The 12404-nt window shown below is 48.1% G+C and overlaps 1 protein-coding gene across 1 annotated transcript in view; it reads right to left on the reverse strand.

Moving 5' to 3' along the window:
- Window positions 1-12404, reverse strand: part of PSD2 (pleckstrin and Sec7 domain containing 2) — a 2726943-nt gene that overhangs the window by 1027530 nt on the left and 1687009 nt on the right. Inside the window, exon 10 of the mRNA XM_044069466.1 lies at window positions 221-411. Coding sequence (XP_043925401.1) covers window positions 221-411 — 191 coding nt within the window. The remainder of the gene's footprint in view (window positions 1-220; window positions 412-12404) is intronic.

The raw sequence follows: 12404 nt of genomic DNA on the forward strand, positions 1-12404 counted from the left end.
CAACTATAGCATGGGATTCTATCTTAGCTGGCTTTGTAAATATCAGGGCAGTAGATGAGAATCATGTAAAGTAAACACTAAAGAACACCAAGTGACACAGTCATTACAACAGAACACAGATATAAAATCTTACTTTTTTATATACATTTTATTAGAGGGATGGCCCCATTTCTCCAAGTTTCACTTTAACATTCAACTTAACTGTGAAAAAAATACTTACTTCTCTTTCCATCCATGTCTGCATGTGCTTTGCGGTTTAACACTCCATGTTTATATGTAGCAGCATTTAGTGTCTGAGGAATATCCAAGAAAGGGTTACTATTATTAATGATTCTCGGAAGTTTCTTTGGCCCAGTTTCAAGTTTTTCTTCAACTAGTTCAGATAAAGACTTTCTTAATTCATCTTCATCCCTTGACAGACAAGACAAAAATATAAAAATACAAGCTAAAAATAATTTACTAGTACATCACCATTAAATTAAGCACTAAATAATGCAGCTCTACATTATATTTTGCCAAACCTCAAACGATATGGAAGTGAAAATATTTAACAATGTTTTCTAGTCTTCTCTTTTGTTTTGCATTTTATGCATCTACACAGAGAGAGAGAGAGCGAGCGAGTACTGTTGTATAAAATCTTACCATTAACAGATCTCCTTTTCTTCACAGTTGCAGTATTCTTAACAAGAGGGATTCCCTGCCAAGGGCGGCCTGACATCTGGCCAGTATACGAAAGCCTTTAGGTTGTTATTGATACACCATATGTCACACGTATACTCAAGGCATAGGGCATAAAGGTGACTTCCGGACGCATCTTCCTCAGAACAAAGAGCCCCAGGAGGAATCCAGCTCTAGAATACCAGAAGGTAACATACATATCCATAGGGACAAAAGACCGGGGGGGAAGAGGGAGGTAGCGAATACTGAAACAGTGAAGACAAGGAAATCTACTGTTATGGTACAATTTTACACAACTGTACTATGTCCTTCCATTTCACTGTTGCGATATTCTTAACATGAGGGAGACTACCAAAGCTCAGGAAGAAGATAGGGAAGAGGAAGGGCCAACAGCACCTTCTAGGAACCCATGAAGAATGTCCCTAGCAAAATCATCTTTAGTCCTGAATATCACACCCAACTTGTAATGCTCATTAAAGGTATGCACAGAAGACCAGGTAGCTGCCTCAAGGATAGAATTTGTATCCAAACCCTTGAAAAAAGCACCAGAAGAAGCCACAGCCCTAGCAGAGTGAGCCTTAATCAGAGAAGGAAGGCTTTACCATAAGAATAAGAAAAAGAAATGGCTTTGGAAACTTGACAAACCTAATGATCTAGGATGAAAAGAAACAAAAAGTTGATCAGATTTTCTAAAATCTTTAGTTTTGTCCAAATAAAATCTGAGTTGTCTATGCACATCCAAAGTGTGTAACACCTTCTCACTAGCAGATTATGGAGAAAGGAAAAAAAGTGGGCAAATTAATAGACTGATTAAGAGACAACTCATCTACCACCTTAGGCATAAAAGGACTGGTACTAAGAGACACTCTACCCTTAAGAAAAACTAAAAAGGAGGAAAAGCCATAAGGGCTTAGCTCACACACCCATCTGGCAGAAGTACGGGCCACCAAAAGAACAGTCTTGCAAGAACAATGCTGTAAGGAAGCTGAAGCTGCAGGCTCAAAAAGAGCCCGAGTCAATTTCTCACAAACAAAATCACGATCCCTTTTTTAATTTCTCCACATCTTTTGGGTTTCTAATACCATGATGAAGATGGACCCCATTCCAAATCGGAGTACGATTAAAGATCATGAAATTAGCATTGTTTCAATCTTTGATGTCAGCCAAAAGTGCTCTTCGCAGCACCTGCAATGTGCCCAGTAATGACTCCTGCAATTCGTATGGGTTACATGTATTGGTAACATATCTAAATACGACTGTAGATTTGTTTTTATAAGACACGTTGCTCCTACTACTACTACTACTACTGGAATTGTCTGGGTGTCTTTCTTCCACATTGCTCTCACTTTTGCCTGCAGATCCTGATATTTTATGACTCTGCTTCTCTGGGTGTGATGATTTCAATGATCAATGCTACTTTTGTCTTCTTTTCATGGACCACTATATCCAGTTTTCTAGCATCTATCTTTTGAATTGTTAGCAATGGGTGATCCCATGTGATGCATACTTTATCATTTTCTATGATGCTTTGTGGCTCATGTTCCAGTGTTTTTCAGCTACTTGAATACCATAATATTTGTACAGTCCCCAGTGCAACAGCCTTGTCACATTGTTATGCCTTTCAGTATACAGTCCTTCTGCCATTAGTATGTCACAACCAGCAACAAGGTGTGCGACTGTTTCCAGTTCGGTTTTACAAAACCTACATTTGGTTTTCCTACATTTTCAATGGACTTTGCAAACCAGCGTGTTTGAAGCCCACTATCTTGACCCGCCAGTATTAACCTTTAATCTCTTGGTTTGAATTTACCTCTCCTTAACCATTCCTGCATTTGTTCCTGATCAACATGAGGTTCTTCCAGAAGTTTTCTATACTTGCAACTATATTTATTCATTGTCCACATCCTTTATTCTCACTGGTGAGTCGGATACATCTCGGCCATTTCTCCAGCTCGAGGTCTTCAGCAAAGCTCGTGGGCTCTATTTGTTACCCTTTTTACAGATTTGTTTGGGTTGCTGAGATCCAAAATGGGTCTCCAGTCCCCTATTTTCTTTGGAACTAAAAAAAACCTTGAGTAAGTTTCGGATCCTATCTGGTCTGCAGGGACTTCCTGGATTACTTTTTTTGCTAGCAACTTTTGAATCTCTGGTGTTGCTTGATCCTTCTGACTGGGTGGGACGTCTGGAACTGATTTATTTTGCACTCATTTTTTGTTTGTGATTTTTTGCCAGGTTTCCTGGTGAAGAGACAATCTTCCCCGACTGCCTCCAGAGGCGAGCGAGTCTCACAAAAAAAGATTCTCTGGAGCCCTGGTTCTGTGGACTTCCTCTACTGCAGGGGTAACTTCTTCCATTAGAGTTTCCCCCCTGCATCTAGGAGAGCTTTTGCCTTGTGTGTCCTAGTAAGATCTTTGAGATTTTCTGAACCACATTTTCCTGCTACCTCTCTGACCCCTGGGAAAGGGTATGGTAGGAGTGGAAAAATGCACTCAAATGGAAGACAAGGTCTTGCCTTCTTGTTCATGCCTGGTGAGCATTTCCTTTACTTTCGGTCCGAAAAGAGATGAACCATCACAAAAGGAGCATTGATGAAGGAAGACTTGAAGGGCTCCGGGAAATCACAAAGGTGCATCCAGGCATGCCTCCTAAGAGAGATACCCGAGCTTGCTGCACTACTCCTTCCATCTGTAGCATAAGAAATGAGACATATGCACGAGTTAACAACTGAATTCAAGGTGGCGAGCTGAACACTGACTTTATCTGCCTCCACATCAGCTATGGCTCCTTGGGCGGAGTCTGATAATTCTTTAGTCAGATCTCTCTGTAATCTAGTGAAGTGGGTGAGATAATTCAGAGACCATAAGGCAAAGGTCGCTGAAGAGAAAAAAAGAAGTTATGTCTTACCATAACGTTCCATCTGTATTGTTGATCTTCATTCAGTCATTACGCATGGGTATCGGTTCCGACCTCGGAACAGAGCCGGCCAATTTCCAAGCTCGCGTCAGCTTCAAACTCTTGAGCTAAACTCTTACCCCCAATCCCCCTCTCCCTGTTACCTCAGATTGAGTTTGCAAGTCAAAGAAGGTAGAGGCTACCTCAGGTCAAATAACCTAAGAGAACCGGTTGGTGAGATCCACTACAAACCGCAGGAGGGGGAAGTAGGGAGGGTCGTAATGACTGAACGAGGATCACCAATACAGATGGAACGTTATGGTAAGACATAACTTCTTATATTGTTAATCCTCATTCATTCCTTACGCATGGGACAGAGTCCCCAGTTACCTCTATTCCTGGGAGGCTCTAATGGAAGGATATTCCTGAGCACCATAGAACCGAAAGATGCTCTTCCCCTGGAGGCCAAATCCAATTTGTAATGATTGATGAAGGTATGAGGCGTAGCCCAAGTTGCAGCTGCACAGATGTCATGTAAAGATGCTCTGGCATGGAAGGCAGCAGAAGTTGTCACCGATCTTGTTCAATGAGCTTTCATGGTAGTAGGCAACGAGATATTACGTTGTGTATAAATGAAGGCCACACAGTCCTTCAACCATCTAGCTACTGTGACCTTAGCAACAACAGATCCTAATCTAGGTCCAGAAAAAGCCAAAAATAACTGGTCAGATTTACGAAAGGACCTAGTCCTGTTTAAGTAAAAATGGATTTGCCTGTGGATATCTATGATATGTAGGCAACACTCTCCTCTGTTTGAATGATTGGGAAAGAAAACTGACAATTCAATGGTTTGATTAATGGACATATCAGAGATCACTTTTGGCAGAAAAGGTGGATTAGTTCTCAGAGACACTCTATGTCTATGAAAAATCAAGTATGAACTCTTGATACATAAAGCTTGAAGCTCAGAAATAGGTCTGGCAGAAGTAATGGCGACCAAAAATTAGAAGTTATGTACTCACCATAACGTTCCATCTGAGTAGGTGTATTCATTTGTCTGCAACCTGTGGGTTATGGATCCGATATCGGATCCGAACCGGCATGGTTTTCCAGCTATGGATCCAAGCTCTCAGCTCCTCCCCTCACCCATAATGCCCTGCTCTACCCTCATGACCTCAGATCGAGTTTGCCAAAGCAACAATACCCTAAAAAGGGTAACAAAGAATATGCAGGAAACTGAAAGGCCAGGGGGATAGGAGGGCGGGATGGTTGCAGACAAATGAATACACCTACTCAGATGGAACGTTATGGTGAGTACATAACTTCTAAATCTGAAGTAGGATATTCATTTGTCTGCAACCTGTGGGACAGAGTCCCCAGCTACCTGAATCTTGGGCGGCCATCATGGAAGGATATTCGAGCACCGCGAGCCAAAGGATGCTCTACCCCTAGATGCAAGATCCAACTTATAGTGGGAAATAAACGTATGAGATGAAGCCCACGTGGCTGCTGCACAAATATCATCTAGAGGAATCCTAGCCTTGAAGGCTGCCGAGGTAGATACTGACCGGGTTGAATGGGCATGAACACCCTCCGGTGCGGGCCTTCCTGAAGCTTGATAAGCCAATAAAATGCACTGTGAAATCCAGCGGGACAGAGAAACTTTAGAGATTGGCTTGCCCAAATTGAATTTTGCAAAGGAAATAAACAGCTGGTCGGATTGCCTATGACCAGCTGTCCTGTTCAGATAAAATCTAAGTTGCCTGTGAACATCTAGTGAATGTAGCTTATATTCACCTTTGTTTTCATATTTAGGAAGAAAACAGGGAGGTTAATGGATTGATTGATGTTTGCTTCAGAAGCGATTTTAGGAAGAAAGGACGGGTTGGTCCTGAGGGAGACACGGTCCGGATGAAATACCAAGTAAGGAGGTTTAGCTGATAAAGCTTGAAGTTCAGAAACTCTCTTGGCTGATGTAATGGCTACCAAAAAGGCTGTCTTGTAGGACAAGAATTTGAGATCCACCGTAGCCGCTGGCTCGAAAGGAGGAGCGGTCAAGGCCTGTAGGACCAAAGAAAGGTCCCAAGGAGGAACTGCTTGTTTTATAGGGGGCCTGAGAAGAAAAGTACCTTTAAGAAATATTTTACACAGTTTGGCTGACATAAGAGGATTAGAGTCATGGCCAATGTGATAGTGAGAAATTGCCGCCAGTTGAACTTTGACTGTGGAACTGCTGGCACCATCATTAAAGAGAGTGGTTAGAAAATCAAGCACTAAAGGGAGAGGAACCGTGAAGGGATTCAGGCCTTGCCGCTCCGCCCACAAAGAGAAACGTTTCCATTTGCTTCGGTAAACCTTTCTAGTGGATGGTTTATGAGCCGCCACCAAAATAGCCTTTACAGGTGAAGAAATACCGGGAGTCCTTATCAAGAGTGGAACTGGAGCAGCCAAGCGGTCAGCTTCAGGTTGTCCAGGTTCGGAGGAGGAATGCAGGATGGATGGGATATCAGATCCGGGATGGGATCTAGAATCCAAGGAGGATTCACCGAGTGAGACCTTAGGAAGGGGAACCAGATCTGTCGAGGCCAGAATGGAGCAATGAGAATCATTCTGCAACCCACCCGAGAGGCTTTCTGAAGAACTTGCAGCATCAGAGGCAAGGGTGGATAGGCATACAGAAGACCGGGTGGCCAAGCATGCACCAGAGCGTCTCTTGGGGTACCTCCGGGAGGAGGTATTAGAGCGAAAAACTGTCGCACTTGGTGTTTGAGGGAGAAGCAAAAGATCGCATGAAGGGGTTCCCCACCGTGCGAATATGCGTCCGCTACTTGACAATTGAGAGACCACTCGTAAGGGGTCAGAATGGTGCGACTGAGCTTGTCCGCTAGGATGTTGGACCGACCGGAATGTGCGTTGCTATTAGAAAGCGATTGGTGGAGATTGCCCATTCCCAAACTCTCATGGCCTCGACAAAGAGGGTAAGACCTTGTTCCCCTTGCTTGTTGATGTACCAGACAACAGACATGTTGTCCGATTGAATCGCAATTGTTCCCAAGGGAAGAAAGTCCTGAAGTGCTAGCAACGCTAAGAGCACTGCTCTCATCTCTAGAACATTGATATGCAGTAAGGTCTCTGAATCGCTCCACGTGCCTTGGACGGTCCGGCCGCAAAGTGCCCCCACCCGAGGCGGAGGCGTCCGTGGTCACTGTGGCGAGAGGGGAGAAGCACAAAATGGGCGGCCTTTGTGGAGATCCGGGAGTGGAGCCACCACAAGAGGGACCGCTTGCAAGCCTTGCTGATCGCTATGGGATGATGCATGGGAGAGCAAGGTATGACCACTGTACTAAGAGCGTCCACTGTAGAATGCGCATATTGAGCCTGGCAAGAGGAAGAAGTGCTATAGCCGATGCCATGGACCCTAGAGCCCTCAGGACCAACTCCGCTGGAACAGAACTTGAATGGAGAATGGCCCGCACCTGGAGCTGCAGATTTAGAACTCTGTCCGCAGTGAGGAAGGCTCAGAACTCCTTGTGTCTAGCCTGGCCCCTATAAAATCTAAGAGCTGTGTGGGCCAGGTTGGACTTTTTGTATTTATTGTGATGCCCAGAAAGGGAGCAAGATGGAGAAAGGAGTCTCGCCAATAGAAGTAGCTGCCTTGTTGGGGCGGTAAGAAGCCAGTCGCCCAGGTAGGGAAAGCCCTGCACCTCCTCAAGCCTCAGGTCGGCCCCTACCACTGCTAATACTTTGGTGAACACCCTGGGGCTGTGGTGAGACCAAAGGGAAGGACCCGAACTGGTAGTGACTGGCTCCCAGCCGGGAGCGGAGAAACCTCCTGGAGCGCCTGTCCATCAGGATGTGGTAGTACGCGGCCTTGAGATCTATCGAGCACATCCAGTGATTTTCTCCCAGAAGGGGAGAATAGATTGCAGAGTGACCATTCGGAATTTTTCTTTGGGGACTGCCAGATTCAAGAGAGAGGTCTAGGATTGGTCTTAGTTCCCCGTCTTTTTGGCACTAAAAAGAATCTGGAGTAGAACCCTGATCCGATCTGGTCTGGGGAACGGGCTGGATGGCTCTTTTCTTTAGCAGATGGCCAATTTCTGCCAAAGCGCCCTCCGGTTCACCGGGTGGGACGTCTGGGAGGCACTTCAACTTTGGAGGGTGAAGGAAAGGAATGCGATATCCCCTGGATATGATTTGGAGAACCCAGCGGTCCGATGTTATGGACTCCCATGCCGCTAGGTGCCCCGAACGTCCCCGACTGCCTCCAGAGTAGAGCAGTCGGGCAACCTCAGGGTTGCTGCGCGGGCCGTTCAGAGAAAGGTTCCCTGGACCCGAAGTTTCTGGGAGCCCCTCTGCCTCTAGGGCGGCGTCCTCCCTGTCCTCCTCTGCCACGGAAGGACTGGTTGTCCGGAGCAGGCTGGGACTGCTGCGACTTCCGGAACCACATCTTCTTCTGACCCTTTTGGTTCCTAGAATAGGGCCTCTGGGGTGCAGAGAAGCGGATCCCGACGGCAGACAGCGTCTTCCGGTCCTTTTCGCTCTGGGTCACCGTCGCGAACGGGCTTGCCAAACAGAGCAGAACCATCAAAGGCGTCGCAACGACGCTTTGAAGGGCTCAGAAAAATCGCAGTGACGGAGCCAGACCTGACGTCTAGTGACCAGTCCTGTCCCGCAGCTCTAGCGCCCTCCGTTGCATGGGAGAGTAGCCGCATAGAAGTATTTGTAACTGACCTAAGAGTGGCCATACGGGTGGAGTGCAGAACTCTGTCCTCCTCCGAAATGGACTCAGGGGGGGATGCAGCGTATTCCTTAATAAGATCTCGCTGCATCCGAATAACATGTGCCAAATAGTTCAGCGCCCTTACCGAGAAGGTCGCCGAACTGAACATCCGCTTCCCCAAGCGGTCCATCATCCGAGACTCCTTGCTCGGTGGGTGGACTGAGGGACTCTCCTGAGCCAGTTCCCTCTTTGTGGCCACCGCCGTCAACATGGCATCTACCGGAGGCCCCTTACTCCAATGGGTCCGGTCAGATGGCGGACTAAGGATCCTATCCGGTCTTTTGGGAATTGGCTCCACGGTGTCCGGTTCCTTCCACGCCCTGGTGGTAATAAGGTCCACCAGGGGTCGGCAGGGGGGGACACCCAAGAGGTAGACGGGCCCGTTTCAAATGCCTCCAAGAACACGGACTCGTCCGAGGAAGACTTGGGGGCAGACCACCCCCCCCTTATACGGAGCATTTCCATGATGTCTCCAAAGGAGACATCCTCGGGGGGTGACCGTGGGGAGCCTTCCCCTTCCTCCAAGTCCGTGTCTTCAGTGAGAGACTCGGGGGAGTCAATGTGCCTCCTTTTGCACGTATGCTTGCGAGGGACCTCCTCTGGGGGGCTGTCAGAGGAGTCCTCGCCAGCAGCAATTTGCTCCATAGGAGCAACTTGGGGCACAGAAACGGGCTGTCCCAGGGGCCGGATGGTGGAAGCCTGGCCCAGTGCAGAGGGAGCGCGGGACGGAGCCGGAACAAGTGCCGGGGGTCCGGAGACCCTCAACAGAGCCCTCTCCACTACATCAAAAGCCGAAGGGGAGCCGACCTCGACCAAAGGATCCGACAATCGGCTCCCCCTCGGATCCAAAGAGTGGACCGGAGCCGGCGCCGAAGCACTCGGATCTGAGGGGACAGTACGCTCCGACACAGACGGCGCCGAAGGAGCACTGATCCCCCCGGATCCGAAGCTCGGATCCAGGCTCCGAGAGGTCGGGTCCGACGCACTCGAGGGCAGGGTCGGATCCGGTACCAGTACTATCGGCGCCGACCCACCCCGCCCGGCTGCTCGGCTCCAGCTGCTCCGAACCCGGATAGCGGGTCGGAGAAGGAGCAATAGGCTTAAAAGGGTGTTGAGCTCCCCTGAGGGGGAGGCAAGAGCACTCCCATCTGCATCTGGGCCTGGATGAACCTTCTCATCATCCGGTCCAGATCAGCATCAGAAAGGCTATGGGTAGATCTCGACGAGGCTACCGAGGTAGGCCTGGAGTGCCTCCTCGATAGCCTCGACGGAGATCGGGTCTCCTCCTCCTCAGGACCCGTGAAAACACACAGGGGACCGGAGCCGAAGGAGGAGACCGAACGACACGGAGCCGGGGAGAAGCTCGCAGCTGGCGGGGCCGAAACAGAGGTCTCGGCCCGCCGCTGGTGCTTCTCCCTCCGGTCCTTTAGCAGCATCCCTCTCCTCTCCAGAAGCGGGAGGTTGAGTCCCAGGAGCAGGAGGGTGCCACAGGGGAACAACTGTAGCCACAGTAGTCCCGAAGGAGCGGAGGTCGGAGCCGAGTCTGGCGGTAAAGACCCGCCAAGACAAGCTTGGACCTCCGCTCCTCAGTGCCCTGGGGTTGAACCCTGCACATATGGAACAGCCAGATGTGAGGTGTTCAACCCGAGACACTTAACACACCGAGTGTGGCCATCAGCCGGTGAGAGCTTATGGCCACACTCGGAGCATTTAGAAAAGATAGATTTTGGCTGATCAGCCATAATCTACAAGCTACTAAAGTAACTTAAAAGTAACTTAAAAGACACACAGGCCTACACACACACTCTACGGAACAGCGAGGGGAGGGAAAAAAAAAAATTACTTAATTTAACTCAAACTAAAACTATTAATGAGGGAAACCTAATCTTTCACACAAAAATACACAAAAAATTTAAAACTTTCTGTTTTAACAGGTAAAAATACTAGCACTTAGCTGAGAGCAAAGAACCCAAATCCAGTCACCAGCGCGGCAAACGAGATCTGAGGTCATGAGGGTAGAGCAGGGCATTATGGGTAAGGGGAGGAGCTGAGAGCTTGGATCCATAGCTGGAAAACCATGCCGGTTCGGATCCGATATCGGATCCATAACCCACAGGTTGCAGACAAATGAATATCCTACTTCAGATCAAGGTTTTCCATGACAAATGCTTGAGGTCGCAAGAAGAGGCTGGTTCGAAAGGTGGCATTGTCAGAGCTTGTAGAACTAATGATAAATCCCATGATTGAATAGGTTCTCTAAAAGGTGGCTTCAGATGATTCACACCTTTTATGAAGGTCTTGCACAATTTGTGGGACATAAGAGAGGAATCTTGGACACCCTCATGAAAATTAGAAATTGCAGCCAAATGAACTCTAATGGTAGAGGCCGAAAGACTCGATTGGAAAAGGTCGGCCAGATAGTCTAGTATTATCGACACTGATGCTGAGAAAGGATCTACTTGTTTATCTTTCAGCCAACAGGTAAATCTTTTCCACTTGCTCAGATAAGTAATTCTAGTGGAAGACGTATGAGATGCAATGAGAATATCACGTACTTGTAAAGAAAGATTATTCTGCCTGGCAATCAAGGGAATTGGAGTAGCCAAGCCGTGAGCTTCAGGCTGTTCAAGTTGGGATGAATCAGGTTCTATGGATGAAAGATCATCTCCGGGGTTGGATGGAGAATCCATGGTCGATCTAGCAGGTGAGGCCAAAGGAAGGGGAACCAAATCTGTCGAAGCCAATATGGTGCTATGAGGATCACCTTGCTCTTCAACCGACGGGCTTTCTTCAGAAACTGGGGAATGAGGGGAAAGGGTGGGAATGCATAAAGAAGACCCGAGGGCCAATCGTGGACTAGAGCGTCCCTGGGTGACTGTCCCAGAGGGGGAATCAGGGCAAAGTAATTGCTGCATTTGTAGTTGGTCGGGGATGCAAAGAGGTCGCAGCAAGGACGGCCCCAGTGGTGGAAGATCTCCGCCACTGTCAAGGGATTCAGAGACCACTCGTGAGGTTGAAGAATGCACTTGCTGAGTCTGTCTGCTATCACGTTGGAACTCCCAGGAATGTGCGATGCTAGAAGAAAACGGTTGGTAGCCATCGCCCATTGCCATATCCTCATGGCCTCTCAACAAAGGGGGTAAGATTTGGTTCCACCTTGCTTGTTGATGTACCAGACCACCGCCATGTTGTCTGATTGAATTGCAATTGTCCCAGACGGCAACAGGGGATGGAATGCTTGCAATGCCAGAAGCACCGCCCTCAGCCCCAGAACATTTATATGCAGACAGGCCTCCAGTTCGGACCAAGTGCCATGGACTGTCTGTCCCTGACATAGCCCCCCCCCACCCCATCAGGGAGGTGTCTGTGGTCACTGTGGCCTTGGGTTGCTGGGGGGAGAAGGGGAAAGACCATTGTGACAGACTGTGTGTCATCCACCAATTTAAATCCTGTTTGCACCTGTGGATTACTCGAATCATGGCTGAAAGAGGATACTGGAAGGGATACCATTGGGTGAACAGTAGCCACTGTAGAAGACTCATGTGAAACCTGGCCAGGGGAACAATGGTGATGGAGGCTGCCATGGAACCCAACAGCTGCAGAACCGAGTGAACCGTGGATTTCTCCCTTGAAAGGATTGGAATCAGTTGTTGCTTTATCCTTAAAATTCTGTGCTCTGGAATAGCAGCTCTGCAGTCCTTTGTGTCCAAGATAACCCCTATGAATTCTGTCAACTGAGATGGGGTGAGATTGGATTTTTGCCAGTTTATGGTTATGCCTTGCCTTTGTGCAGCGAGCAGAGAGTATGCCAGGGCTGCTTCCAGTAGATGTCTGGTGGGGGCGGAAATGAGCCTGTCATCTAGGTATGGAAACACCTGGAATCCTTGAAGTTGCAAGTGAGCTGTGACAACTGCCTTGCACTTTGTGAACACTTTGGGGGATGTAGAGAGTCTGAAGGGCAGCACTCTGAACTGGTAGTGACTGGCTCCTGCAAGGAAGCGCAGAAATCTTCTTGATGGCCTGTCCACTTTTATGTGGTAGTATGCATCTT

The sequence above is a fragment of the Protopterus annectens genome, chromosome 4.part0 (genome assembly GCF_019279795.1).
Source record: "Protopterus annectens isolate FY-2018-M chromosome 4.part0, PAN1.0, whole genome shotgun sequence".
Lineage (NCBI taxonomy): Eukaryota > Metazoa > Chordata > Ceratodontiformes > Protopteridae > Protopterus > Protopterus annectens.